This window comes from Salvia miltiorrhiza, unplaced genomic scaffold (genome assembly GCF_028751815.1).
Source record: "Salvia miltiorrhiza cultivar Shanhuang (shh) unplaced genomic scaffold, IMPLAD_Smil_shh original_scaffold_428, whole genome shotgun sequence".
NCBI lineage: Eukaryota > Viridiplantae > Streptophyta > Magnoliopsida > Lamiales > Lamiaceae > Salvia > Salvia miltiorrhiza.
Genome location: NW_026651546.1, coordinates 50501 through 77442, shown reverse-complemented (window position 1 = coordinate 77442; position 26942 = coordinate 50501). Strand labels below are relative to the sequence as shown.

At 41.7% G+C, this 26942-nt stretch overlaps 2 protein-coding genes across 2 annotated transcripts in view; one reads left to right on the top strand and one right to left on the bottom strand.

Annotated features, from left to right (window-relative positions):
• Positions 1 to 14357: 14357 nt before the first annotated feature.
• On the bottom strand, positions 14358 to 15626 carry LOC131004574 (uncharacterized). Its single transcript, XM_057931281.1, has one exon. The coding sequence runs from the start codon at positions 15624 to 15626 to the stop codon at positions 14358 to 14360; it is 1269 nt and encodes a 422-aa protein (XP_057787264.1).
• Positions 15627 to 21013: 5387 nt separating this feature from the next.
• Positions 21014 to 26942, top strand: part of LOC131004571 (acyl-acyl carrier protein thioesterase ATL3, chloroplastic-like) — a 29757-nt gene continuing 23828 nt past the window's right edge. Inside the window, exons 1-2 of the mRNA XM_057931279.1 lie at positions 21014 to 21253; positions 21583 to 21683. Of these exons, the coding sequence (XP_057787262.1) occupies positions 21039 to 21253; positions 21583 to 21683 (316 nt within the window). The 5' untranslated portion in view covers positions 21014 to 21038. The remainder of the gene's footprint in view (positions 21254 to 21582; positions 21684 to 26942) is intronic.

The window sequence follows — 26942 nt, the reverse complement described above, 5'->3', positions numbered from 1 at the left end:
TGTCACTCGCAAAAGCGAAAAAATAGTACTAATTTAATCAAACATAAAAAAGCAAATTTTGATATGCTTTGTCCTGTTAGACGGATAAAATTATAAAAATAAAAGGAGGAAATAAACTAGAAATTGAAGGAGCTAGCTATAGAGAATACCGGTAAAATGAATATTTTCTGATGCATCTACTATCTAGTTCTATAATAATAATAATAATAATAATAATAATAATAATAATAATAATAATTATTATTATTATTATTATTATTATTATTATTATTATTATTATTATTATTATTATTATTATTATTATCATCATTATTATTAGGGTTAATGCCGTGAAAAACCATGAACTTTGGTGCAATTTCCAAACTTTCCATGAACTATTTTTTTTATCACATTTTCCATGAACTTAAACACTCGAACAATTTTTCCAGGATTTTTACCTCCGGTGATGCTCCGGGCTAACATGACAATTACAAGCTGATATAGCGCTGACATGGCGCCAACTATAACTAAAAATTGACACATGGAAAATACAAAAAACAAAAAAAGCAAAAAGAAAAAGAACCCCCCCCACCTCATCGTCTTCCCCATTTACCCCATTGGCCAAACCCTAATTTCACCTCCTTCCACCCGCCGCCGCACCAGATCCGGCGCCCCTGCCGCCGCGCCATTCGCCGCCCTCTCCGCTGCTCCGTTTCGCGGCTTTTACCACCACCACACCAGATCCGCCGCCCCTACACTGTCTTTCCCCACCCGCCAAACCCTAATTTCACCTCTTTCCACCCGCCGCCTCCCTAACCAACCTTGCAGATCCGCCGCCGCGCCAGTCGCCGCCCTCTCCGCTGCTCCGATTCGCGGCCTTTACCACCACCACACCAGATCTGCCGCCCCTACGCTGCCTTTACCACCACCACGCTGCAGATCCGCTGCATCCCTCACCACCGCCTCCGGCACCAAACATCTGCTGATTCGGCGCCCTCACCAATGCCTCCGGCACCCACACCACATCCGGCACCCCTGCCGCCGCCGCGCCAGTCACCTCCGTCCCTCGATCTCAGACACGCAGACCTCCAGATCTCGCACCGCCGACCTCACACCTCACTAGGGTTTGCGCCCCCTTGTTGCCTTCCCCCACACCACACCTCTCTCTCCACCGTCCTCCCCCCCCCACCTCGCAGATCTGCCGCCCCCCTCCGCAGTACCAGGTGGTTAGAAGAGCTCTGCCCACGGAGACCGAAAACCTTCTTTCCGGCGAGCTCGACCACTAACACACACACAGGGAGAGAGAGAAAGTTTTGGGCTCAAAACGACGTCGTTTTACCACACCTAAACGACGTCATTTTGATTCACCGCAGGAGACGCCATGTCACTTTTTAGGTCTCTTAAAAATGCCATGTCAGCACTCAATTTGGGAATTTTTGAAAATCATGGAAAAATTGTTCAACCCCTTAAGTTCATGGAAAATTTGATAAAAAAAATAGTTCATGGAAAGTTTGGAAATCGCACCAAAGTTCATGGTTTTTAACGGCATTAACCATTATTATTATTATTATTATTATTATTATTATTATTATTATTATTATTGGCGAAGCTCAACATTCAAACCTAAGTCTAAACAAGCCAGAAAAGGAGATCGGATTAACCTGAGTCGCAATGTCAGAGTAAACTTGCTTGAAACTTGCAGATAAAAACCTTAGAGTAAATTTGCGTGTCTATTATGATGAGTTACAAGGAGTATTTATAGAATTACATTAGGGCGAAGGGTAAAAGGGTCTTTACAGGTCATCACGTGCTCCACATGCGGTGTACGTGAATGATTCTCTATCTTCTAACAAACTTTCCTAACTACTTTGCAGCTTTACGTTAAACCTGCGGTCCTTCCGAGCTTTTGACGCTAATTGCTTCCATTCTCTTGTCTGCCCTGACTTTATTGTGGCGAGCTTTTGTCCGTGCTGACTTTGATCGGGATGGAACTTTGTCTGCGCTGCTCTTTATATAGAGTATACTTGGGTCCTTCATGTGTGTTGTCTCTTCTAGTCTGCGCCGACTTCTGTCTGCGCCGTTATATTGCTTTGACGATTGTATGACGCGACTCCATTCCTCCAGGCCAAGTGTGCCTGGAGTCTGGGTCAATCCCTTTCTTAGTCCGCGCAGACTTGGGTCTGCGCCGCTAGGTTGATATTTCTGGAGTAGGGTGGCTGATGAGATCCGTACTCCTCATCAGCTACTCCCCCCCAATTCTACGATAAGAGAATTTTGAATTTTCGTAGCTGCACTAGGCTTCTGGCACGTTCTCATCAGCACAGGGTTTTCCTTGTCTATGACGTTTCCTCATTTAATGCCTAACACCTTCACTGTTTCCCGTATGTGTCCTTTCATAGCCCCTGATTCAATCTGAGCCCTCCATTCCCAACCGCCGTTTTGTGATGTAATATGGGCCCTTCTTTTTCTGGGCCTATGTTAGCCCTAATGATTTCCCCCTCTTCCGACCTTTTAAATTCTCGTCTCTTATAAATACTTGTCGTCCTCCTCTTCCTTTCTTCTTCTTTTTTCCTTACGTTCTCTGGTGCTTCATCTTTTCTTCAATCTTCTCCTCTTTCTAGCCATCCCCTTCTTCTTCCTGCCCTCCCTGCCGCTAGGTCTGACCAGGTACCCGCTCTTTCCCTCCTCTGTTTTTTCGTAGTGTGCTCTTTTTCCCAGCGATCTTTTATTATTTCCCCTTTCCGTTTCGTACTACCTTCGTCTTTCGAAATTTCATATCATCCATGGCTGCCATAGGGTCTGAACTTTCCCAATCCACTTTGTCTGCTCGGTCCCTGAAGGCGATAAGGGATACTCTTCGTATCGATATCGGCGATCCGGACTACAAAATCTGGATTTAAAATCCGGCTGACCCCACTTCCGATATGCCTGATGCTCGCAGAGGCATTAGTCCCGATGTCATTCCGTCTGGCTGCATCAAATCGATGCAGGGTTGCGAATCCCTCCCTCCCCTTTTTGATCGAGTTATGTAATCTGTATGAGATTCCCTTTTTCCAACTTTCTCATTCCTCTATCCGTCGAGCCCATTTATTGCACATAGTTTGCGCCGCTAATAATTATCCTTACAGCGCCGCCATATTCCATAAGACCCACGTTTTAAAACGAACCGGTCCCATTACAATTTCACTTCCAAGGCTGGGGGCTACATGGCCTTTATGAATAAACTGACCTCTTTAGATAAGGATTTTCATGACAAATACTTTTTTGTCCAAACCCGACGCGGCACTTGGCCGGACATCATCGCCGCTGACGCTCAGGTTCAGTGGCATCGTAATAAACTTCTCTCTCCCTCAAGTTCTGTACGTGTTACTGATATTGAAGACATCCTTCTAAAACATTTGGCTGAAGCTCGAGATAAAAATGTTTTGATGGTGAAAGAACTAGTGACTAGGCCTTCTGTCTTGGCCAGCGCAGGCTTATTCTCCCGCTATCCTTTGTCCCGTGCGGGTATTGATTGTGTTGTTGCTGTTTGATATTAGTATTTACTCTGTTCTGCATTCGTATCCGCTTCTCTTAACTTATTTGATGTTCGCGTTGTTTCTTAAGATATGTTTCTGACGTGTTTTTCATGTTGGTTAATCTATGCCAGGTATGGATTCATGGAAAACACCAGCGCACGGTGTCATCGCCAGCTTTAACTTTACTTAAACAGGAGCTGGCCAATCGGTCCCAGCTGCGCAGACCGTTGGCAGCGCCGCTCAGGCCATCGCAGAGGGGTCTTCGGCCTCTCGTCGTCCCCAGCCTAGTCCTTTTCAGCTTCGTGATGAGGAACTGGACGATGAAGGTACAGAAGAAAGCAATCCCCTGATTCAGAGGAAACGAAGGGGTGCTCCGACGAAGCAACAACCCCAGCAAAAGAAGAAAAAGAGGGTCACGAGGCCGACGGCACAGCCGGAAACCACGCAACTGATCTCAGAGGATGTTGACTCTGATGCTAGGTTGCTTGCTTCTCCTCCTCGTCCTTTCGGTGGCGAGACGACCTCTGGGGTGGGCATCGCCCCTTGTGCCCTTGGAGATCTGACCGGCAAAGAGTGTCGGTCTCAAATGATCGCCCAAATCGCTCCGGCTGACCTCCAAGTTCGGGAGTCCTTGAGCCGCCAGCAAATGGCAGATGACCTTGTGCTGACGATTGAGACGGTGAACTGTTGTTATTTGTTTTATTTGCGATTATTTTTTTTTAGATGGATGTTCCCTCAGTTCCTTTTCTATATTGTTTGCGCAGGCCAGGGTTGAGTGTTTGGCTCTTGCTCGAAGTCTCCTCCGTGCAGAGGGCGAAGTTCAGGCCAAAGATAAGGAGTTCTTAGCGGCGCTGGCTCGGTGTACTCACGCCGAAGAAGAATCTCGCCGTTTGCGAGAGGAGAATGAGAGGTTGAAGGCTGAGAGATTGTTCGTCGACACGGAGCTGGGCCGAGTTCGGGGAGAGTTGGCACGTGTAAACCAGGAGAAAGGGAAAGAGCTCGCGGCAGTTACTCAAGATTGCTCAGAGAAGTTGGCTGCTCTCAAGAACGAGATCGTGGCCAAGGAGAACCTGGCTTTCCAGCGTGGCACCCAGCAATATCGGCTACGCTACTTTCTTTCTTCAGAGGGTCACGCATTCCTGCGCATCATTCTACTAGAGACCATTACTGCATTCGTTCGTACCCCCGAGTTGCTGAATGTTGCAGCTCCGGCGCTGCAATGGCTTGTCAAAGAGTCAACCCAGATCACCCTTAACTTGATCCAAGCTTCCCCTGAGCAAAGGGCCCTGTATGAGAACGAGGCGGTGTTGAACGCCATCGACTCGGGTGCTCTTGGAGGAATTTTGGGTATCAATGTTGACTCACGACCAACTCCCGAATGGTGGTTCCCTGTCATAGACAAGGCTATTAGCTTGTTCGTGACGGGCCACGGCGCTGACCTTCCTGTTGAGCCTTTTATTAGAACGCCTTATCTAGACGAGATTCGTTCTCGTATCCGATCAGTTCGGGGTAACTACCCGGGTGGTGGGGTGTTCTATGAGCCAGCTCTCGTAGTCATAGCGGCGCCGACATCTCCAGCGCATGAGTCAGCGCAGCGTGAACCCTCCGGTAGGGATGGCAGCGGTGATACGGATGAGGAGATGCAGATGGAGAATCCCCCGACTCCGACCCCCAATCCTTAGATTCTGAAACGTTTCTATTTTTTATTTGAAAACTTTGTATATTCGTACTGAGATTTTTGTTAACAACAATTGGTGTAACTTGTTTGACTCTCGTATGAATCTTTCCCTTTTGATATCTTCCCCTTTTTGGTAGCTATTCATTATTTCGTATTGTGTTTTCGCAAATGTCGTGTGTTACTTATAAGCTCTCTGTTGCCATTGTGAAATGATATTTCTCGAATCGGATTACTCTTCAAATGATAACTAGGGCCGTAGTCTTGATTGATGCCCTGCACCCCTATGTTCGTTAGAGTATTTGGACCCGTGGTTTAACCATGGAAATTTTGGCTGACTACTTGGGCAAGGTGTTCATCTGTGCAGACTTGGTACCTCGGTCTGCGCAGCCTGGGGACCCAGATCATCGTCTTTTAGGCTTTGCAATTAGTGCCTCAGTCGCTACTATTGGTACCTTTATAATGCAGTTAATGCCTTAGACTCTGCAATTCACGCCTTGTATCGTGTAGTTAATACCTTAAACTTGTGCAATTTATGCCTTGAGCTTGTGCAATTTATGCCTTGAACTTATGCAGTTTATGCCTTGAACTTGTGCAATTGATGTCTTGAACTTATGCAATTGATGCCTTGAACTTGTGCAATTAATGCCCTCGTCGTGCAATTTATGCCTTGAATTGTGCAATTAATGCCCTCGTCGTGCAATTTATGCCTTGAATTGTGCAATTAATGCCCTCGTCGTGCAATTTATGCCTTGAACTTGTCTGCGCCGTCCTCATGACCTGTGTTGCAAATTATGCTGAAGAAGAAGAAAAATATAAGAAGCAAGTTTTCCCTAAAACCATAGATCTTTATTGATGATGACCATGGCCCCAGACCTCATTAAAACCCCTGTGGGGAAAAAGAGTATCTGGTCTACACAACGACCGCACATATCTGAGGTTTATACATAGAATTTCTTGAGATGATTGATATTCCACGGCCTCGTAAGAGATCTCCCTTCCTGATCGGATAAGTGATAGGCTCCGCCTCTTAAGACTTCAGTGATAATATAAGGTCCCTTCCAATTAGCTTCGAATTTCCCGGTGGCCTTTAGAGCATCCGCGCGCTTGAGTACTAGGTCGCCTTTCTGGAGTCGGCGCTGCTTTACCTTCCTGTCGTATCCCGCTTTAATAATACTCTTGTACTTGGCTGCCTTGACCTGGGCTTCTTCTCTATTTAAGTCTATGAGGTCCAGCTCGAGTCTGCGCAGTTCTTCATTCTGCACTGGATCATATGTACAAATTCGATGTGACTCTAACCTTACTTCTGCTGGTATGACCGCGTTTGAACCATAAACTAAGGTGAACGGGGCTTCTCCTGTAGCTGTTTTTGGGCTGGTGCGCAGTGCCCACAGAACCGTGTCCAATTCTTTTGCCCATCGTCCTCTGCTTCTTTCCAATCTTTTCTTGATGCCTTCGCAGATAGTGCGATTAGCCAGTTCTACTTGACCATTGGCTTGGGGATGAGCCACTGAGACGAATCTTTGCTCGATGTCCATTCTTGAACAAAAATCTTCGATTTTTTGGCTAGTGAACTGGGCTCCGTTATCTGATATTAGAACTCTGGGCACCCCATATCTACAACAGATGTTTTTCCAGATGAACTTTTCGATGGTGGCCTCGTCCACCCTTGTTACAGCCTCTGCTTCCACCCATTTCGAAAAATAGTCTACTGCCACTATCAAGAAACACTTTCCTCCCGGTGCCGTTGGCAGTTTGCCCATGATATCAATTCCCCATTTGTCAAAGGGATGTGCCGAGTACATTATCCCCATTTCCTCCCCTGGGATGTTGATTCTTGGCGCGTGTCTCTGGCAAGATCCACATTTTTTTACATATGCCTTGGTGTCTTTGTCGATGCCGGGCCAATAGAATCCTGCTCTGATTATTTTTCTGGTCACGTCTTTATATCCCACGTGGTTCCCGCAACAACCCTGATGAATTTCTCTTAGAGCAAACTCTGCCTCTTCCGATGATAAACATTTGAGAAACGGATGTGTGAAAGATCTTTTATAAAGCTAGTCGTTGATCAAGCAAAAATTCTCATATTTAGCGTACTTTGCAGTGTCTCCTTCCATTCTTTCCCCTGTTCGTAAAAAATGAATAATTGGAGTTCGCCAATCGTTCCCAACTTCGACTGCACAGACCTGGGCTTCTGAACTCTTCTTTGGCTCAAGCAGTAGTGTGACTTCATTGTTCCATGATTGCTCGACGGCACTGGCCATCCTCGCCAGAAGATCAGCTTTTCGATTTTCCTCTCGGGGTACTTGTACTATCTCCAATTCTTCAAATTTTTTCTTGATTTGCTGCATCTGATCATAATAAGCTCTCATCCTGTCATCGCGGACCTCGCATTCACCCCTCAACTACTGGGCTACTAGTTGTGAATCGGTCTTGATTATAGCTGTGTCTGCTCTAAGCTCCCTCAAGATGTGGGCGGCCCTTATTACTGCCTCATATTCTATCTCATTATTCGACAGCTTGTCCTCGAACTTGATCGTGAACTGGTAAGCCCTATCTTCCGGTGATTCGATATATATTCCGACTCCACACCCTTCCTTGGTATTGGAGCCGTCTACCTGCGCCGTCCATGGTCCCCGCAACGGCCATCTTGTGGTTTCTTGGATGAAATCAGCCAATGCTTGCGCTTTAATGGTTGTATGAGGTTCGAACGTCACATCATATTCGCCCAATTCAATGGCCCACTTTACCATCCTTCCTGCAAGGTCTGGCCTTCCCAAAATTTGCTGAAAGGGCAGCATTGTTCTGACAATAATTTTATGTGATAAGAAGTAGGGGCGCAATTTCCTTGCCGTGATCATAATAGCATAAGCTGTTTTTTCCGCTGCGGTGTATCTAATCTCTGCCCCCTGGATGATTTTGCTCACAAAGTAAACTGGCCTCTGCAAACCCCTTTCTTCTCGGACTAGCACAGCGCTCAGCGACTCTACCCCCACCGAAGTGTATAGATATAATGGTTCTCCCGGTACCGGCTTGGTCAAGATGGGTAGATCTTTGAGATAGTCCTTGAGGTCCTCAAAAGCTTGCTGGCACTCATTACTCCACTCGAACCGACTTCCTTTTCTTAGAATTTTGAAAAAAGGCAGACTTCTTTCTGCTGACCTTGATATGAACCGGCTTAGTGCGGTTATCCTTCCGTTCAGTGTTTGTATTTCTTTGATGTTTCGCGGCGCTGTCATGTCAAGAATAGCTCGAACTTTGTCTGCATTCACCTCTATCCCCTCAGGTGTGACCTTGTATCCCAGAAATTTTCCTGACTGCATCCCGAAAGTGCATTTGGCTGGATTGAGCATGAGCTTGTGTCTTAGCACAACCGAGAAGATTTCCTCCAAGTCATCCGCATGTGTACGTGCTTCAGCGCTGCGCACTAACATGTCGTCTACATAGACTGACACATTCTCTTTTAATTGATCCTTGAAAATTTTGTCCATCATCCTCTGGTACGTAGCCCCCGCGTTTTTTAGTCCAAAGGGCATACTCACATATGCGAAGATCCCTGCGCAGACTGCGAATGCCATTTTGATAACATCGTTCCTATACATCTTGACTTGATGGTACCCTTGGTAAGCATCCATCATTGAAAAAAGTTCACATCCTGATGTAGCATCCACTAGCTGATCGATCTGTGGCAATGGGTAATAATCCTTCGGACAGGCCGCATTGAGCTTCCACCATAACCGCATTGGACACCCATTCCAGATATTGGACTTCCACAATATGTCCAGCCTCTAGCAACGCTTGTACCTGCTCCCGAATAGCGGCGTCCTTTTCAGCACCGAAGTGCCTCGTCTTTTGTTTCACTGGCTTAATTGTGGGGTCTACGTTCAATCGATGCTCGGCTAGCTCTCTGTCAATTCCCTTTAGGTCCGCCATTTTGAACGCAAATACATCAGCGTTTCTGCGCAGGTAAGCTATTACCTTTCTTTGCAGCTCTGGTTCCATGTGTGCCCCAATTTTGGTAGTGAATCCCTCCTTATCCGTGAAAAGCTCAATAACCATACACGTATCATTGGTGGTGACGAGGGGGATCTTGTCATTTCTCCCCTGCAGCTCTGCGATTTCTTTCCGCTCGGGCTCTGAAGCCGTAACCATTCCAGTTTTCCCCTTCTTGCTTGTCTCTGTTTGGTGTACTGACCTTTCCCTTTTTTGTCCCGAGTATTGAGTTAATACTGGTACGTGATATTTCTTCGACACGGCTTGATCTCCCCAAACCTCTCCAATTTTGCCTCCTTTCAAGGGGAACTTCATCTTCAGGTAGAGAGTAGAAATTATTACTTTGAAAGAGTTCAGCGCTGGTCTCCCAAAGATCATGTTGTAAGAGGGCTTTGTGCATCGATGACTAAGAATTTGACCATTCGAGTCTTTTTTTCCCCCTGATTGCCCTATCGTCATTGGCAATTCAATTGTTCCCACCGGTAGGACTGATTCCCCTGAAAATCCATAGAGATGAGCCACCGCGGGCTCTAACTTAGCCTCTAAACCCATTGCCCGCCAGCATTCCAGGTATAAGATGTTGACAGCGCTGCCTGAATCGACAAAGATGCGATGTACCAGCACGTTAGCCACGTTGGCGGAAAATATCAAGGCGTCGTCATGAGGATAGAATAGAGGCCTAGCATCCTTTGGTCCAAAAGATATTATCGGTTCATCGGGCACGGTGTTGACTGTCATGACAGATTGGTCGTAGTATCCTGATCTGACTGTACGAGCTAATTGCTTTTTGGCCCGGTTAGATGTTGTTATATTGTTTTCTCCTGTGATCATATGCACTTCTCTGTCATACTGGACATGATTTGCGGGGTTATGTCTGTCCTGACTGTCTCGCCTATGATCTCTTATTTCCCTTCTTTCCTCACGTCTGTCCCTCCTATCCCTGTCGTCGTGACCACGGCGGTCGTCGTCACGTCTGCGCCGTTCATCGTCTCTGTCTCGCCTATGTTCATCATAGCGACGCTCTCTGTATGTGCCTCGTGGCCTTTCTATGTACTGGTCCAGGAACCCTTTCCTTGCTAAAATTTCTAGCTGATGTTTCAAGTGTCCGCATTCGCGGGTGAGATGGCCATAACGGTTGTGATATTCACATAATAGATTATTCCTGCCTGGGGTTGGTGCTCCTGGTTGGTAATCTTTTGGGGCTCTGAAATAGTTCTCTCCCTTAATTTGGTGGAAAATCTCATCTATGTGACGATTCCATTGAGTCGGATTTTGCAGATCATCTCGGTAACCACTGCGCTCCTCTCTCCTCTCTGCCTGCGCTGTGATCAATGGACCGGTTCCGGCCTCAACGGCCATTGTTGGAATTCTTGGAGGTAATCCTTGGTAAGGATTTCTCGTGATGTATTTTTCCCCAGTGTCTGCGCTGTCTTGCTTTTTAGGTTTGAGTTTATCGGCCTCTGCCTTTCTTGCCATTTTCGCATCTTCCAGCTGAAGGTACCCTGGTATTATTGTCATGATGTCCTCGAAACTGGAAGGCGGTTTGATCTGAAGTGCCTCGAAGAGTGGGCCTTACTTTAACCCTCTAGCGAAGGTGTACCACTTAATTTGAGATTCTACTTCTGGTATATCTAACGCGATTGTGTTGAACCGTGCCACATATTCGCGAAGCGTTTCCTGGGATTCCTGTCTGATGTCCATCAAAGAAATGGGTGTTTTCCCTACCCTCTTTGCACTAGTGAACTGTATCATGAACATGAGGTGAAGATCACTGTAGGATTGTATAGAGTTGCTTCTCAGGTTGTGGAACCATCGCTGAGCCATACCTGACAGAGTTGTGGCGAAGATCCTGCATTTGTTTCCCTCCCCATATTGATGCAGCGCGGCCAGACCCTCAAAGCGAGCTATGTGCACCTCCGGATCGGTGGTGCCATCATAGTCCAGTGAGATAGGAAGGTAGTTTGCCGGTAGGGGCTCTAGCAGTATTTCTTCTGAGAATGGGCTCTTGTGGGCAGATATCGCTATAGGGGTGTCGGAGTTGTGTCCTTCCCTATCTCTCGTGAGTATGGTCTCAGTCGGTCTTCGCCGATTTCTTTTGAGGAGCTCCTTTCGGGGTTCTTCAGATCTCGGCTCGTACCGATCAGGGGATTTGTTCACCTCCGTGTTATGATCATGCTCTCTAAGTTCTGTCTCCAAACTCTTCAACTGGTCTCGGAGGAAAGATACTTTTTCCTTCAGCTTATCATTGTCTTTATGCATTCCCAAGCTGCGCTGCGGAGTAGTCCCACTGGTTGAATAAGTCACATCTTCGATCTGAACACTATTCATAATGAACTTTCGCTTATTCTTGCCCCCTTCTTCTTCCCTGTTCACTCCTGTCTGCGCGGCCATCGTTGTCTCTCCTCCCCCAGCCTGCGCAGGCGCAGTTGCTGCTTTTTGAGCAGTTATGATTCCATCTGGCGTGGCAGCTGGCTGAGTAATGCCCATCAAAGAGCGCATAGTTGCGTAGTTGAGCATGGCTAGCACTTGTTCAGTAATAGGGACATTGACTGGTCCTGGTGCCGGAGCAATAGTGGCGGTGGCGGGCATGACTGTTCCCATATTAGACTGTACAGAACCTGGAATCATGTTGTTGATCGTAGTGAAGCCCGGCGGAGTTAGTCCAGTCAAATCAATTCCCTTAGTCGATACGTCGTCAGTGGGCTTGGTGCTTGTGTTCCCCCCGACAGCTTCGAAATCCTTGCTTAGATCCTTGCAGTGCTCATGAGTTGCCATTGCAAAGTACATGTTCACTGTGTAACAATAAAATGAGAAATAATGACCTAAGATTGGAAGAAATATGTCGGCGCAGGCGGGCTGCGCTGATATCGCTTTATGTAATTCCTTTTTCACGATAGATGGGCCCATAAGCGTTCCAATAATAGAGATAAGCCCCAGAAAAAGAAAAACCCACGAACTCCGGCCCATAGAATGATTCTCGATCAAATGTACGGAAATCCTTAGATAGAAAGAAATTCATAGAAGTCCTCTTTGAAGGTCGTAGCTATTTCCCCTTTTTCTGGGAAATAAACCCAGGAAAAGGTAAACGGAATTCTCGTCGCTCATGTTTAAATAAGAGATGTTCCCATAATAGGGGACTCCGGCAGGATATGTTCCCGGGAAAAACACAAAGGTTAGCCAAAATCAATAGTAAAATACCAAGCGCAAGGAAAGAAAGTTACCTCGACCAGCTCGCAACGGGTATTCGTCAAAATCAAACAACAAAAATTAACGAGCGACATAAACATGAAAGTTTTAAGTACTCAGAAAATGGCACAATTCCGCAGAATCATCTCGAAATTTTATATTCCTCTGTTATGTCCCCCTTGTTCATGCAAGGTGGCAGGGGTCATTCAGATCCCAAAAACCACACAGATCGTAAACACGCACAAGCGGACGCACATTTCATCAATTGAAAACGTGAATTGAATCATGTTAATCACTCACACGTAATAGTCAAATATGGTCAGTTATGAACATAAACGCAGATCTGAACAATCCAGATTCAAACTTAAACAACCAGATTCAAACAGAGTATGCATCAAAACACCCGTATATCCTCCCAAAACTCACGCCTTAGCCCAGATTTCCCACAAACGGCGCCAGTTGGCGAAGCTCAACATTCAAACCTAAATCTAAACAAGCCGAAAAAGGAGATCGGATTAGCCTGAGTCGCAATGTCAGAGTAAACTTGCTTGAAACTTGCAGATAAAAACCTTAGAGTAAATTTGCGTGTCTATTATGATGAGTTATAAGGAGTATTTATAGAATTATATTAGGGCGAAGGGTAAAAGGGTCTTTACAGGTCATTCACGTGCTCCACATGCGGTGTACGTGAATGATTCTCTATCTTCTAACAAACTTTCCTAACTACTTTGTAGCTTTACGTTAAACCTGCGGACCTTCCGAGCTTTTGACGCTAATTGCTTCCATTCTCTTGTCTGCGCTGACTTTATTTTGGCGAGCTTTTGTCCGTGCTGACTTTGATCGGGATGGAACTTCGCCTGCGCTGCTCTTTATATAGAGTATACTTGGGCCCTTCATGTGTGTTGTCTCTTCTAGTCTGCGCCGACTTCTGTCTGCGTCGTTATATTGCTTTGATGATTGTATGACGCGACTTCGTTCCTCCAGGCCAAGTGTGCCTGGAGTCTGGGTCAATCCCTTTCTTAGTCCGCGCAGACTTGGGTCTGCGCCGCTAGGTTGATATTTCTGGAGTAAGGTGGCTGATGAGATCCTTACTCCTCATCAATTATCATATTTAACACAATTTTATTGAATGAAACTTATTTGGATGATAGTATAATTCTTCAAAAATCATGACACTAATGGAGCATTTTTATTTGATTGCACTGACATCTCAAGAATACTTTTACATATGAAAATGGTTGTATTACTTATAACTGTTCATATTCAGAAATTTGTTAAACAATTTCATATGTACCGACAGTTTAACTAAAATTAGAGTGGCCCTTGTACGGTAATATTATCATTAAAATAACATATATATATATATATATATATATATATATATATATATATAATTAAATTTAAAAAATCTAAATATAATAAATTTTAAAATATTTAATTTTATGCAACATTCATGCTGAAATAGAAATTTTATTAAAAAAGAAAAAGAAAAAACAGGACCTAAAAAGCCATGAGAGCACAGACGCAAAATAAGGGCCGGGTCACCAAGGATCCGTCTAAAAGCAAAACAAAATCAAATTAGAAACACCCGCAAGAGACAACGGGTAACAAACAAACCAAGACTATGAGGAAAAATGTAAAGTGTCGTCCTCGTCCAAAGAATCTTCATCGTCCACCATATCTCCCCATCTTTTAGAGACCACAGCCGACATGGATCGAGCTGCGTAGGAAGAAGAATGAATCACGAAATTTTGCAGAAATGCCCCTCCAACCTGAGCCTGTTTCTCTTTATTCAAAAACTCCACCGGCAACGAAGTGTCAAGAGCTGCGCCCTGTACGGCCCCATCAGCATTGCCCGCTGCCTTTTGGATATTCGAAGACATACCATTCTTGATTATATGCCGGAGCCAGTGCTTTATAGAGGAATCAGAAATCCTTCCCTTCCTGGTAACACCCTTCGGACGCCCTCGGTCGCGAGCAATCGCCGAAGAAGGTAGCGTCCCATCCTATGACTCACACTGAGCATCAACGACAGTGGCATTCGAACTGGACCCCTTAGCCACCCCATTGGGGGTCCCAAATTTAGACTCCGAGCATGAAGTGGTCGTTAGAGGAGCTATAGCCAAATCACTAGCAGGAAGCACCCCAAGTGTTTGGGAAAATTCCTGAATCAGAGTTCCACTATTAAAAGAAGAATCATGAGAATCTATGACAACTTTCTGGGCTTGATTAGCCTCCGTAGCATTATCAGCTACATCCCCCTCCGTGATATCCTCTAAAACTCCAAAAGAGTTTCTAGAGGCAATGGCATCACTAATAACCGAAGCAGAAGAGCTAGCATTATTCCCTGTAGGTTGTTCCCATCCCACCGGAGCCTTACGAAGTATCGATTCCAAGATGTCCGGCCTCGACATGGAATTCCCCTCTTCGCCAAGGCCCCCAGCAATATGACCCCCAGAAGTTTGTTGATGGTCTCCCTTAGCCAAATGATCAGTCCCATGGGCGTGATCCCGAGATTGGCCTGTACTTTCCCATGCCTGTGAATTATTTTTCTTGCTTCTATTGACCAAAGTGGAGTCATCTCCCTTATCATTGCTCTTGTCAGCCGATTCAGGAGGAGATTCAGCAGCATTATCAACCTTTGGGCGACGACGACAGTGTGTAACCGAATGACCAACCATATGGCATATACCACAAAAATACGGCAAGTTTTCTTCACTAAATTTAATATCGAAGCAATCCGCGCCACGACTTATCGGAATAGTGTATATGAGTTCTTGAGAAATGTCTATCTCGATTAAGATTCGGGCAAAATGTCGCACGTCTCTATTAAAAGTCGGACCATCCATCTTAATGGGTGTACCGATGGCATGGGCAATTCCAGTGAGAAATTTTGGGTGCCAAAAATCGTGAGGAAGATAGTATATGCGGGTCCAAACCTGCACCAGGGAGGAATTTTGCTTGTAGGGATCAAACTTCGGAGACCAATCTTTAATCGAAAGTAAGCCATGACGAAGTTTCAAGGAAGAGTTTAACTTAGCTTTAGCGTAGTCATCCATAGACGATAGGATGAGAGTGAAGAAACCACGACCCAAGGGGATTACACGCAGGGGGAGTGAGAGCTGCCTAAAACCAACAAGCTCGTCGTGAATATCAGCCGCAAAACGGGGAGGGGTCACCTTTGCGAAGTACCAGCCTAGCGTGGAGCGCAAAAGTGTAAGATTGCATTCGTTCCTGATAGAGAGATTCTGGCATCTCCACACACCGTTGGCCATTGATCATGGTGGGATGGACTGTTTTGAGGCCATGTATGAAAACCTCAGGAGATTTAGGAATGTGCTTGCCTTGGACGGCAGCCTTAAAGTTTTTAGGGTTAGCGTCCGGCAGCGGCACAGTGTCGGATGGAGCCGAAATCACCAAATCCCGATCAATTGGCAAATTGCGGGGATCAGTACCCACAGCGGGCTGTTGATGCGGAAGCGTGGCATGAGTTCTCGTACAACCAGAGTCATAGTTCGTGGAAATTTTGGGAAACCTATTCGAGGTGGGGATGCTGCTAGTTGTCGGGGGTAGAGAGGCTTGGCAGGGGTGCGTAAAGGGGGTGTCGGAGAGAAGGCTGTGAGAGGTAGCAGCCATGTCACCGGGGAAGGGCAGCGGCGGCCAGGCTAGTTAAGTCGGAAACCCTAGAGCATCCATCGAGAGAGCTTTTTCAATCCCCTGAAGTGTCCCCACTTGTCTTTATGCAACATTCATGGTTGTACTACAAAAAGAATAGAGTAATACAGTAGTGAAATACAAAATTATTACTCCCTCCGTCCCAATATTGTTGGCCACATTTCCTTTTTGGTTTGTCCCACTATTATTGGCCACTTTCTAAAAATAGCCAAGTTTACTTTAATTAAGTCAACAACTACTCACTAATTAAGTCAACAATTGTTGGCCACTTTCTAAAAAGGCCAAAATTACTCACTAATTTTGGTGGGCCACACTCAATTAAAACATAACACTTAATTTCTTAATCTCCGTGCCGAAAAGAATGTGGCCAACAATAGCGGGATGGAGGGAGTATTTCATAAAAATAATTTTTAAAAATAAATTAAATAACGATTTTATTGAAAAAGGAAAAGAAAACCTAAAAAGCCTTGAAAGCACAAAAAAGCAGACTAAGGGCCGAGCCTCGAAAAATCAAAGTTGTTTTTATATATAGATATAGATATTGATATACGCAACATTATAATGCATTTACATATTTTTTCATATCTTATATCTATTTTCATCATTTTCATATATGTTTAATTTTATTTCAGTGACTTTAGTTTCATAAAAAAAATTACTGCACATATTTTTAAGAAAATAAATACTAAAATTATAGGAAAGAGAGAAGAAACGTTTTTATATTTTTCCTATTTATATTAAATTGATAAAACTCACTTATTATATATATAAATATAATAAATATAATTATATTTTATTTTAAATGAATTTATTTTAACTGAATATTGCAAAAAAAAAAAAAGAACAATTCATAATAATAAAATTGATATTATGAAAATCTAAAAAAATATAAATGAAAAAGAAATAAAAAATAGATTTATTTTCAAAACAATGATGAGAGAGGAGAGAGATTTTTTTTTAATGTAAGTTTTAAAAATATTTTTTGCATTCAAAATCAAATATTTACATTAAATATATCAAATTAAAGATTTATCATGATATTTAATTTGATATACATATTAAATATTTTATAGTTAGTCGAAAATTTCACAATTTTAGAAAAACATAAAATAAAAAAAAAATAAGAATTTAAAAAAGGAAAATAAAAGCAAAATATACTCCCTCTGTCCCACAATTAATGGTCCGTTTCTTTTCGGCACGGGAATTAAGGAGACTTATATTAATAGATAAGTTGTATGGCTCACATCTTTAATGCTATGGTTAATTAATTTTAAATATTGTTAATAAAAGAAAATCTTTTCATCTAAAATTATGCTGCTGCCGTCGGCGCTCTCATCACCGGCGAGGCCGGCGGCGCCACCGACTTTCCTTCACCTCGTCGTCTCTCCCCACCCCCAAATCCATCTACAAATATTTCAAATAACAATGGATCCATCCACATATCCGAACAAAAATTAATCGATTCACAGAAGACAAATCAAAAAAAAAAATCAACAGAGCCAGAGGCGGTAGAGCCTCTGTTCTTCAATTGATTCAAGAAATCCATCTTTCACACAATAAAAAATCAAAAATTCAACAAAAGAAGGTGAAGGAGGTAGAGCCTCTGTTCTTCGATTTTTCACAGAGCCGGAAGAGGCGGCGAAGATCCAACGGAAGTGGAGGAGATGTCGCAGATCCGGAGGCGAGCGATCTGGAGTAGCCCTAATTTTTATCCTGGTTTCTCTCCCTCCCCCTGCTCTGTCAAGCAACCTAATTTCTGAAGATTAAAGGGGAGAGTGGAGGCGAGCGTGGATCTCGACGCAGAGTGCAGCGTTTGCTTGGCCGACGGAGGGGATTTTCAGTGAAGGCGGCGCAACAGAAGACAATGGAGACGAGCGAGTGTTGAGGATGGCGGAGGCGTTGGAGCGGCGCTAGAGTTTCTGAACGGTGAAGGCGGCAGCGCTAGAGTTTCTAGGTTTGAGGGATCTAGGGTTTTGCGGTTGAAGGAGAGGTTCAGTGATTGTTGGTGGAAGAAGGCGGCGGAGGAGAGAACTCCGGCGACCAGCGGAGGGAAGGCTAATGGAGGAGAAGCTGGCGGAGGAGAAGGCGGTTCAGGTGGAGAAGGTGAGGGTGGAGGCGGGTAGAGAGAAAAGAGGCGCTGCCGCCTTAGCCTTCGCTGCTGCTACTGCTACAAGTCCGGCGAGTTGCGCCTTCGCCGGAGGGTTGAGGCGAGCGAACCGATGAAGGGCGACGGCGGTGGGTGGAACCGGCGAGATGAGAGATGGTGGAATTGAAAAGATGGAGGCGGTAGCGTGAGATGGGAGATGGGAGGCGGTGGAATTGGAATGGAGGGGGTGAAATAATTAAGATTTTGTTGGCATAATTAAAATTTTTAATTAAGTGTTAATTATAACCTAAAAAGGAAATAAGCCATTATTTGTAGGACAACCCAAAAAGGAAAACATGCCATTATTTATGGGACGGAGGAAATATTTATAGATAAATATTTAATTTTATTATAATTACAAAATTATCATTTAATTTTGAAATTAATTTTAAATTAAAAATTATCTTTTGAATATATTATAGATTTTTGCTTTAATCTAATTGGGAATACGACTGCGGTATTAATTGCATTTTTAGTCCTTGAATCATCTAAATTTCCAACGAAAAAATGGAATTAGGACAAAATTTGTAATATTATATGGTTATAATGCATTAATGCTACACATGAGATTATCCACCCTAATATGATATGACATACTTTAGGGCCTCAGGCTACCAGCAGGATAACTAAAATAGTACTCCAAAAAAGATTGAAAAGTTTTCTAAAATAAAAAAAAAATAAAAAATAAAAGTAGCACTTATTAGGATTTCAGTAGCACCTATTAGTACTCCAAAAAAATATTAATAGTACTGAAATAGCACCTTTACCTTTATGCTTCAGTTGCACCTAAAATATTATCCCTCCTTTGTAGTGTAAATGAGGAATGATTAAGGGTCAAGTAGGAAATATGAAAAAAGAAATGAAGGATTTAAAGGATTTAAAGAAAATGAATGCACCCTTAAAGAAATAGTGGGAATTAGAAATAGAACATGAAAACAAACCAGATATTGATCTAATTTTAAAAATAATCCACAAAGTGATATACACAACAAAACCAAAAAATTAGAAATAGAACATGAAAACAAAAAAAGATAAATCAAAGAAGTAAAACGGAAAAACCAAAAATTTAAACGAACCCCCATGAATTAGAAATTGATAAACAACTCTGAAAATTTAAAAACAAATGTAGAAAAATAAATTAAAAAACTAATTAAATCTTCAAGGAATCAAGGAATGCAAGAAGACTGAAATTGTTAATTTAAGGGAGTTAATTAATAATTTATTTATTTATTTGCACTTAGATAGAGTTATAAATGAAGGAAGGTAAGAGTATCTGCGTGGCTCGCGCCCATCTCGCGTGAGCCCCCTGCCATGCCGCTGGCGAGCCGAAGTGGTGCGAGGCGCGGCTCTTCAGAGCCCACCGAGCACGAAGAAGAGAGAGAGAGAGAGAGGGACGCGTGAGCTTCACTCACAGTCCAATAGAAAAACAGCATAAATTAAATATATATATATATATATATATATATATATATATATATATATATTGATATATATATTGAAAACTCTGAGAGTCGAGCCGAAGTGCTTTAATTTTTATTTTTTGATTTTGTGAAAGAGTCATTGCATCGAACGACATTTTTCATTTTCCTTTTTTTTTTATTCCTTATTCCTCTTCTATAAATACTACAATATTCTTGAACCTTATTTTCACACAAATTTGAAGTTTCACCAAAACATGGTTGTAGAAATTCGCCGTCGCTGAGGATGGTGAATTTTTAGTATTCTAAATTTTATTTTAATGTTGTTTTAATTTTTAATTAATGTTGGATTTTATTTTTATTTTAATGTAATTTTAGTTTTTAATTAATTTAATGCTGAATTTTATTTTTAATTAATGAAAATTTTATGTTGTTAAATTCAATGTTTAATTTAATTTAGAAATATAGTAAAAATAAAAAATAAAATTTAAAAGCCAGAGAAGAGGCTTTTAAATGGTGGACACCACTTAAGAGCCCGAGGCTCACGACTGCGGATGCTCTAATGGTTTGCACATCTATAATCTATTAAAAAGACAACTTTTAATTTCAAATCAATTTCAAAATTGAGTGATAATATTGTAATTAGACATTTTGAAGGTTGATTTGTATCCTATATTTTATTTTTTTTTATTTTATTCATCCGTGAATTAAAGAGTGCAACTTATAATTTTCTTTTTATTTCATTTTTTCTTTATCTCCTTATTTTTTAATTTTTATTTCCTTCCTAATATTATGAAAAAAAATATTATAAAATATTTGATATGTATATAAAATTAAAGATTATGTTAAGAGTTTTAATTTGACATAGTTCGCGTGAGTATTGGATTTAAAACGTCAAAAGTTATATTTGGTTTACAGGTTAAAACTTAAAAAATCTTTCTTCTCTCCTCTTTTTTAGAATATATAAGTCGATTTTTCAAATCTTTTCTATTTTCATTTTCACTTTTCCTTATTTTAGCTTCTTTTTTTTTTAATTCTTTCTGCTTTTTTATTACATCAAATGTTTTTATTGCGATTTCTTTTTTTTCTTTCTTTCTTTAATCAGCTAAAATATATTAAAATTATATTTTTATTATATTTTTAATTTTTTATATGAGTTAATTTCTATTTTATTTATAAAAAGGAGTATATTTTTTTTTGCGTGGATTGCTATGCAAATACAAGTATTTAATTAATTTTAATAGATTGTGATGGCGTGATGCATGCTAATTTAGATAGAGTAGCACAAGATGCATTTAGCACTAAGAGTAGGCTATAGCAGCATAAATATATAATAGGAAAAACCAAACCTCATTAATTACACTAGCGACATAAATATATATGGGAAAATCATATCTCATCCAAATAATTAATGTGCCTAAATTATAGTTAAATACTCGACGCAACATATGAAAATGTTGCATGTATATATATATATAGTTTTAGACTGTACATATATATATCTTGATCAACTAAACAAGATGATGTTGCACCACCCTTTTACTCACATCACCACCACACACACTCCACTTAGCTTCCCCGCCGTCGTTACTGCCTATCAGCCGCCAGCACTGTGGAGGAGATGTCGTCGTCTTGCTTCTGATAACAGTAGGGGTGCCAAAGGGTACGGAACTGACACATACTATAACACTACAAAAAAAATTGTCATTAAAAATGAACATTTTCGTCGTTAAATCATCGAACCCATCGTCAAGATCTATTCGTTGATAAAGTTAACGATGGAATATTCCGTAGTTAATATTATATTTTATTTTATAATTTTTCGTATTATTTTTTTTTATTTTTTCTATTTTAATGTTCTGTTATTAAAAAATTTAACCGATATACTAACACTCGATCATTAATTACACCGAGGTTTCATGTTAAAAATATGCAATAGTTGATATATCTGCATGGTTTAAGTTTGTACGTGTGGTTTTTGGTGGTTGGCAGGATGATTGGGTTTCACGAAATGGAACTACAAGTTCGAGAGCACGAGTTGAATCGGTTTGGAGTTGTGAATAATGCCGTTTACGCTAATTACTGTGAGCTTGGTAAGACTATCGACTATTTTATTAAAATTTGTGTATTTTATAATGTGGCGAAGTTTTCTTGAATATAGAGAGTATAATTTTAGATCAAATTATAATGTGTAAAAATAAAAGGGAAATAATATTTTAACATGTTGACCCCGAGCGAGTGCGTACTGGTGTAGGGGATATAACCCAACAAAAAAATACTTCCTTCGTCCATCAATTTGTGTCCTAATTTCCGTTTTGGTATGTTCACCAATTCGTGTCCTACCCATTTTTAATAACTATTTCCTAAACATATAAATAACTTTTTATTAAAAGTCGTGCATCTTTCTCCACTCAACAAATAAACAATACATTTTCTTCTTAAAATCGGTGCCCCTCTCCCTTGGACATGAATTGGTGGACGGAGAGAGTAATTTTTTACCAACAAAAATTTTTATTCGTAAATATATAATTCCCCTCGGTAAAATAGATTACCGAGAGATCACCGATTAAACAATACCGTCATTAATTTCAATGTCGGTAAAATTTATCGAGGGATTTACCGAGGAGAAACGACCTCGCTAACTGTACGTCAGGTGTAGGTGTCAGCTAATGTATCAATTTTACCGAGGGAAAAATCCCTCAGTTATTCTGTCTCGGTAATTTGCAAACATTTCTATTAAAAAAAAATCGAGATATTTATTCTCTTGGCAATCCTTGAATTTTTATAAATTTCTATTTATATTTTTTACGCACCTTGTCATGATAATCTATTTATCAATAAATCCAACAACAAATACACGACAATCTATTTATCAATAAATCCAACAACAAATACAAATAATTGCTTAATGCACCAGAATATAAGATGAAGGGATCATATATGTATTACAATGGGGGAATCAAAAGAACACAATTTTCAACAGTTAGAAACACCTGCACCTCTCAATCTAAAATAGCCTAGCTTACTAGGGATGCAAAAGATCACTAGATTTGAAAGAATTGATTAGATCATTCAGTCAGCTTCAAATCAGCTTCTATATGTTCCTTTTGAAATGGGTGTGTCTATGATGCGCCGTCCGCAATTAAGAACGCTGCGCAGGCCCTTAGTATTGTAACACTTGTCTACCCTTATATTTATACATATCGGTTGATTTTGAAGCCGGTTCGACTGATGCACACGCGATTTAAAAGAGAGTGTCGTTTCTTTTTCTTCCACCAATTTCTTCTTTTTAGGGGACTTCCACCAATTTCACAAATAAAATACTAGTATCAGACTTCCCCATCTTCATCTTGTCGACATGATTCAAACTTCTTCCACCAATTTCTTTTTTTCTTAGGGGACTTCCACCAAAAAAAGATCCATTAATTTTCTGGAGAGATAAAATGGATACAAATGGTGCGTAGAAGGTAAGTTAAAGAGGAGAGACCAAGAGAAAATGAAAACTGGATGATAGCTTAATTTTTTATAATTTTTTTTGAGAGGTGGGTGAGAGCATCTCCAATGGAGAGGCGACAGCAACACGGCGCACCGCGCGCTGGAGAGCCGCGGCGATGCGACCCCGGTACGATTCATCACCTCGGGTCGAAAGGCGGAATTTGGGTATTGCGTGCGTTTGATGCGCGCATAAAATACAAAAAAAATAATTATCATATTTTTAAAGCTTTGGAGAAGACGAAAATGGCTGCTATGGAGAAGTTTGTCTTTTGGTTTTGGTTTGGGGCGGTGGGGGTGGGTTTTGGGTTGGGGCGGCTGGGGTAATGGTTGGCCCATGGAGGTATTGTGTTTATTTTTTAATATATTTTTTTTGTGAATCAAGTTGTCATCCACTTATCATATCCTCTCTCCTCTTTTGCTTATCTTCTTCAACGCATCATCATCTGCATCTATTTTCTATCTCTTGACTTCTCTGCAAAAAATCAATGAAGCCGTATCTCTCTCTCTCTCCTAACTTCTCTTTCTAGAATCCAACTCACAGCAAATGTTTTATCTTCGCAAAAAGCTCACCAGTTTCTCCTTCTCTCAAAATCACAGTAATAAATCAACGACAAGTTGTGTATTGTGTGCGAAGGTTAAGACTTTAGAAGTACACATTACTCCACCGGATCATTATTGCCATGAAAATAGAAATAACTGAAGGGATGAAGATGAAGGATTCTTATCGACGCCATGCTTCTCCCTCTTACAGTAGAATTAAGAAGAAAAAGAAAATAAAATAAGATTTTAGAGCGACAAAAGATGGGGAAGATGTAGATATGCTTCTCCCTCCTACAGTAGTAATCACTGGTCGTGAGTCTGAATCTCGTCGATGATGGTACTATGAAAATGAAAAAGTATGATATTTTGGGTGTGTAATTATATTTTGGGTGTGTAATTAATGGAAAGACAAAAGAAATGAAACACCTCTCTAAATCGCGTGTATATCACTCGAACCGAAGTTAAAACGATACCGATGCTCAACCGATATATAAAAATACAGGGGTAGACACGTGTTAAAATTTTAAGGTCGATGCGCACCTTCCTCAATTGCGCAACGCTCAGCATAGAATTTACCTTTTGAAATTTGGGGAAAACATACCTCTGCAGAGCGATGGATATTGTAGACTGAGATCATGATATCTTGAGATGAGACCTATAGTTCCTAGGTAGCAAGTCATCAACTTGTGCTCACCTTAACAGGACCTAATGAAATATTTATTCCAGATCAAAAAAAAAAAGCACAACATTGTCGAGAGGGGGGGGGGAGGGGGTTACACGTGGATTAAGAAGAGTCTGAAAATATTAAAATCCAAGTTATCGTTAGGCCAACACTGCTTTATATTATTTCAAGTGAAATCATCAAACTTCAATAAAAACTAATGTAGCATTTTCTTGGACTTATTGGGGCAATACCTAAGAATCATTATACTGATTGAAAAGTATGTTGGCAATATCACTACAAATCTCTTTTTTTAGTGCCATGTAATATGAACCATGTTCACAATAACAAACAGACAGCCTGATTATTTTACTTTGCGTAATAAGAGCATCCGCATTGGGACCTCCTTGATAGTCTCCTTGATAGCCTACTTGATAGTGTTTGTGTTATTGAGTATGTAGTGCTGCATTGAGGTTCCTTGATAGCCTACTTGATAATATTAGTTTTGATTTTATGTTTTTCATTTAAATTTTATTGCATAATTTAAATTGCATATTTAAATACTGGATTAAACATAAAATTTAAAATTACTTAAAACATAAAAAAAATACATAAAAATTTAAAAACACCAAAAAAAAAAACATAAAAATTTAAAAAACCTAAAACATCATTAAAATCACATAATTAAAAGCCTAGGATAGACCACGACGCCTGAGCACGTCGGCGACCATGGACGCGTGCAATGCACGTTGTGCGTCCGTCATGTGAGTCGTATCCGTGTTCAGGAGCTGCATATCGAGCTCCCTCTCCCGGATATCGTTCATCCGCTGGTACTGGGCGGTGAATGCCCTCATCTGCGCGTCGTTCCTATCCAACCTCTCCACAATTTCTGGTGGAGGATCCGAGCTCGTATGCGACGCTGCTGCCTTCCCTTTCCCTTTGGCCGCCGCCTTCGCCGCCTTGTTGCCAATGGGCCGGGCAGAAGAGATCTCCTCGCCCGACGCCGAGGTGGTGAAGCCGCCCTCCTCCGTAGTCTTTGTCCTCTTGGAGGCATGCACGTCTCCAAGGAGGTACATCGACTTGAACTTGGGATTGTTCCGGAGAACTCTCCACGCGTTCCAGAAATTGAAGGAGGCCCTGTGTGGGCTTCGAGCCTTGAAGATGGATTGGGCCTTTTCACGAATCATATCATCCGAATGACCGGACGTCCAATTGTTGTGCGTCTCCACCCAAACAGCTTCCCAGAGACGCACATCCGCGCTCACCCGGGACCAGTGGCCTTGAAGTTGCTTGATCTGAAGGTCGACGCCGAGGATGGGGTTCACACGTTCGCGGATCCGGCCCCAATATGCCTCTCCCTTCTGATCCGTCCCACTGATCGAGTCGTTGGTCTCCTCCGCCCAAATTTGGACGATGAGATCCGTATGCTCGGGAGCATACGTATGACGGTACCTAGCGGCCTTGTCGTGCTTGATTTTGGTGGCCATTTCCTTCCTCCGGCCGCCTTTCTTTGGTGGGGAGACACTCTGCTGAGCACTGACCGGTTCCTCCTCGGGCGGGCTCTCCTCCAAGTTGATTCCTCCCATATCAGGATGATAATCGGAGGAGAGATCGGGGCATCAATTTGGATCATAGAAAGGGTTGTGTGGATCCATGACGGAGAAAATTGTAGGAGAAGAAGAGGTGTGAAGAGAAGAAGGAAGAAGGAGAAGAGGTGTGAAGAGAAGAAGGAAGAAGGTGGGGTGTTTTAAAGAAGAGAAGAAGGAGAAAAAAAAATAATGAAAACGGTCGGTCAAAGGTGCGGAAACCGAGGAGCTGCAGTCAAAATTCGAATATAATTCGAATTTTTGAATTTTTCCTTTTTTTTTTAAATTGGGCACGTGCATTGCACGCGCCATCTCCTCCGCCCATTCGAGGATACTCGATAACTCGAGGAGTCCTCGAGGAGCTCCACGCTGCATCGCCCTCCTCGACGCCCTCCCTCTCCTCTCCTCGAGTACCCCGCATCGGGTGCTCTGATATATGTTGATAGTACTTATAAAATAAATTAAATTTGCAAGAAAACCACATGTATGATAAAAGTTAGGCACTTGAATAACTGCACATGTGGGATATCATATGACTCTGCTGCTTTATTTACTATCACTAAAATTAAAGTTACTATGTATACCTAAAGAAGAGGACTAAGATACACCAGGAACCAATCAACATTTGCATAAATATATTTACTATGACAGTAATTGGGGAAAATTTACATTTAAAAATATATTATTAATGACTGAGAAATTGAAAAATTTGTGGCTTATGATATACAACAAGTGCTTATTACGTCAAACAATTTACAATATGCTTCACGGTAAATTGACTGCAAATATTTACCTAAAAGTTTGTTCATGTTAAGAGCCCTGATTAGATGTTAAGTGAAGTCCCCTTTAACTCATCTATTTTTGTCACATATTGAATATATTTCGTAAGATTCATCATCCAAGATGGAGACCAGATTAAAACAGATCTACAGAGCATCTAGTTTAAAAGATTTGTCTACATATTTTGGTTTAGATTTCTTTAGTTTTCATATCTCCTTTCGAGATTCGTACCCTTAGTCTGCGTTTTTGTGCTCTCAATGGATTTCTTTTTCTTTTATAATAAACCTCAC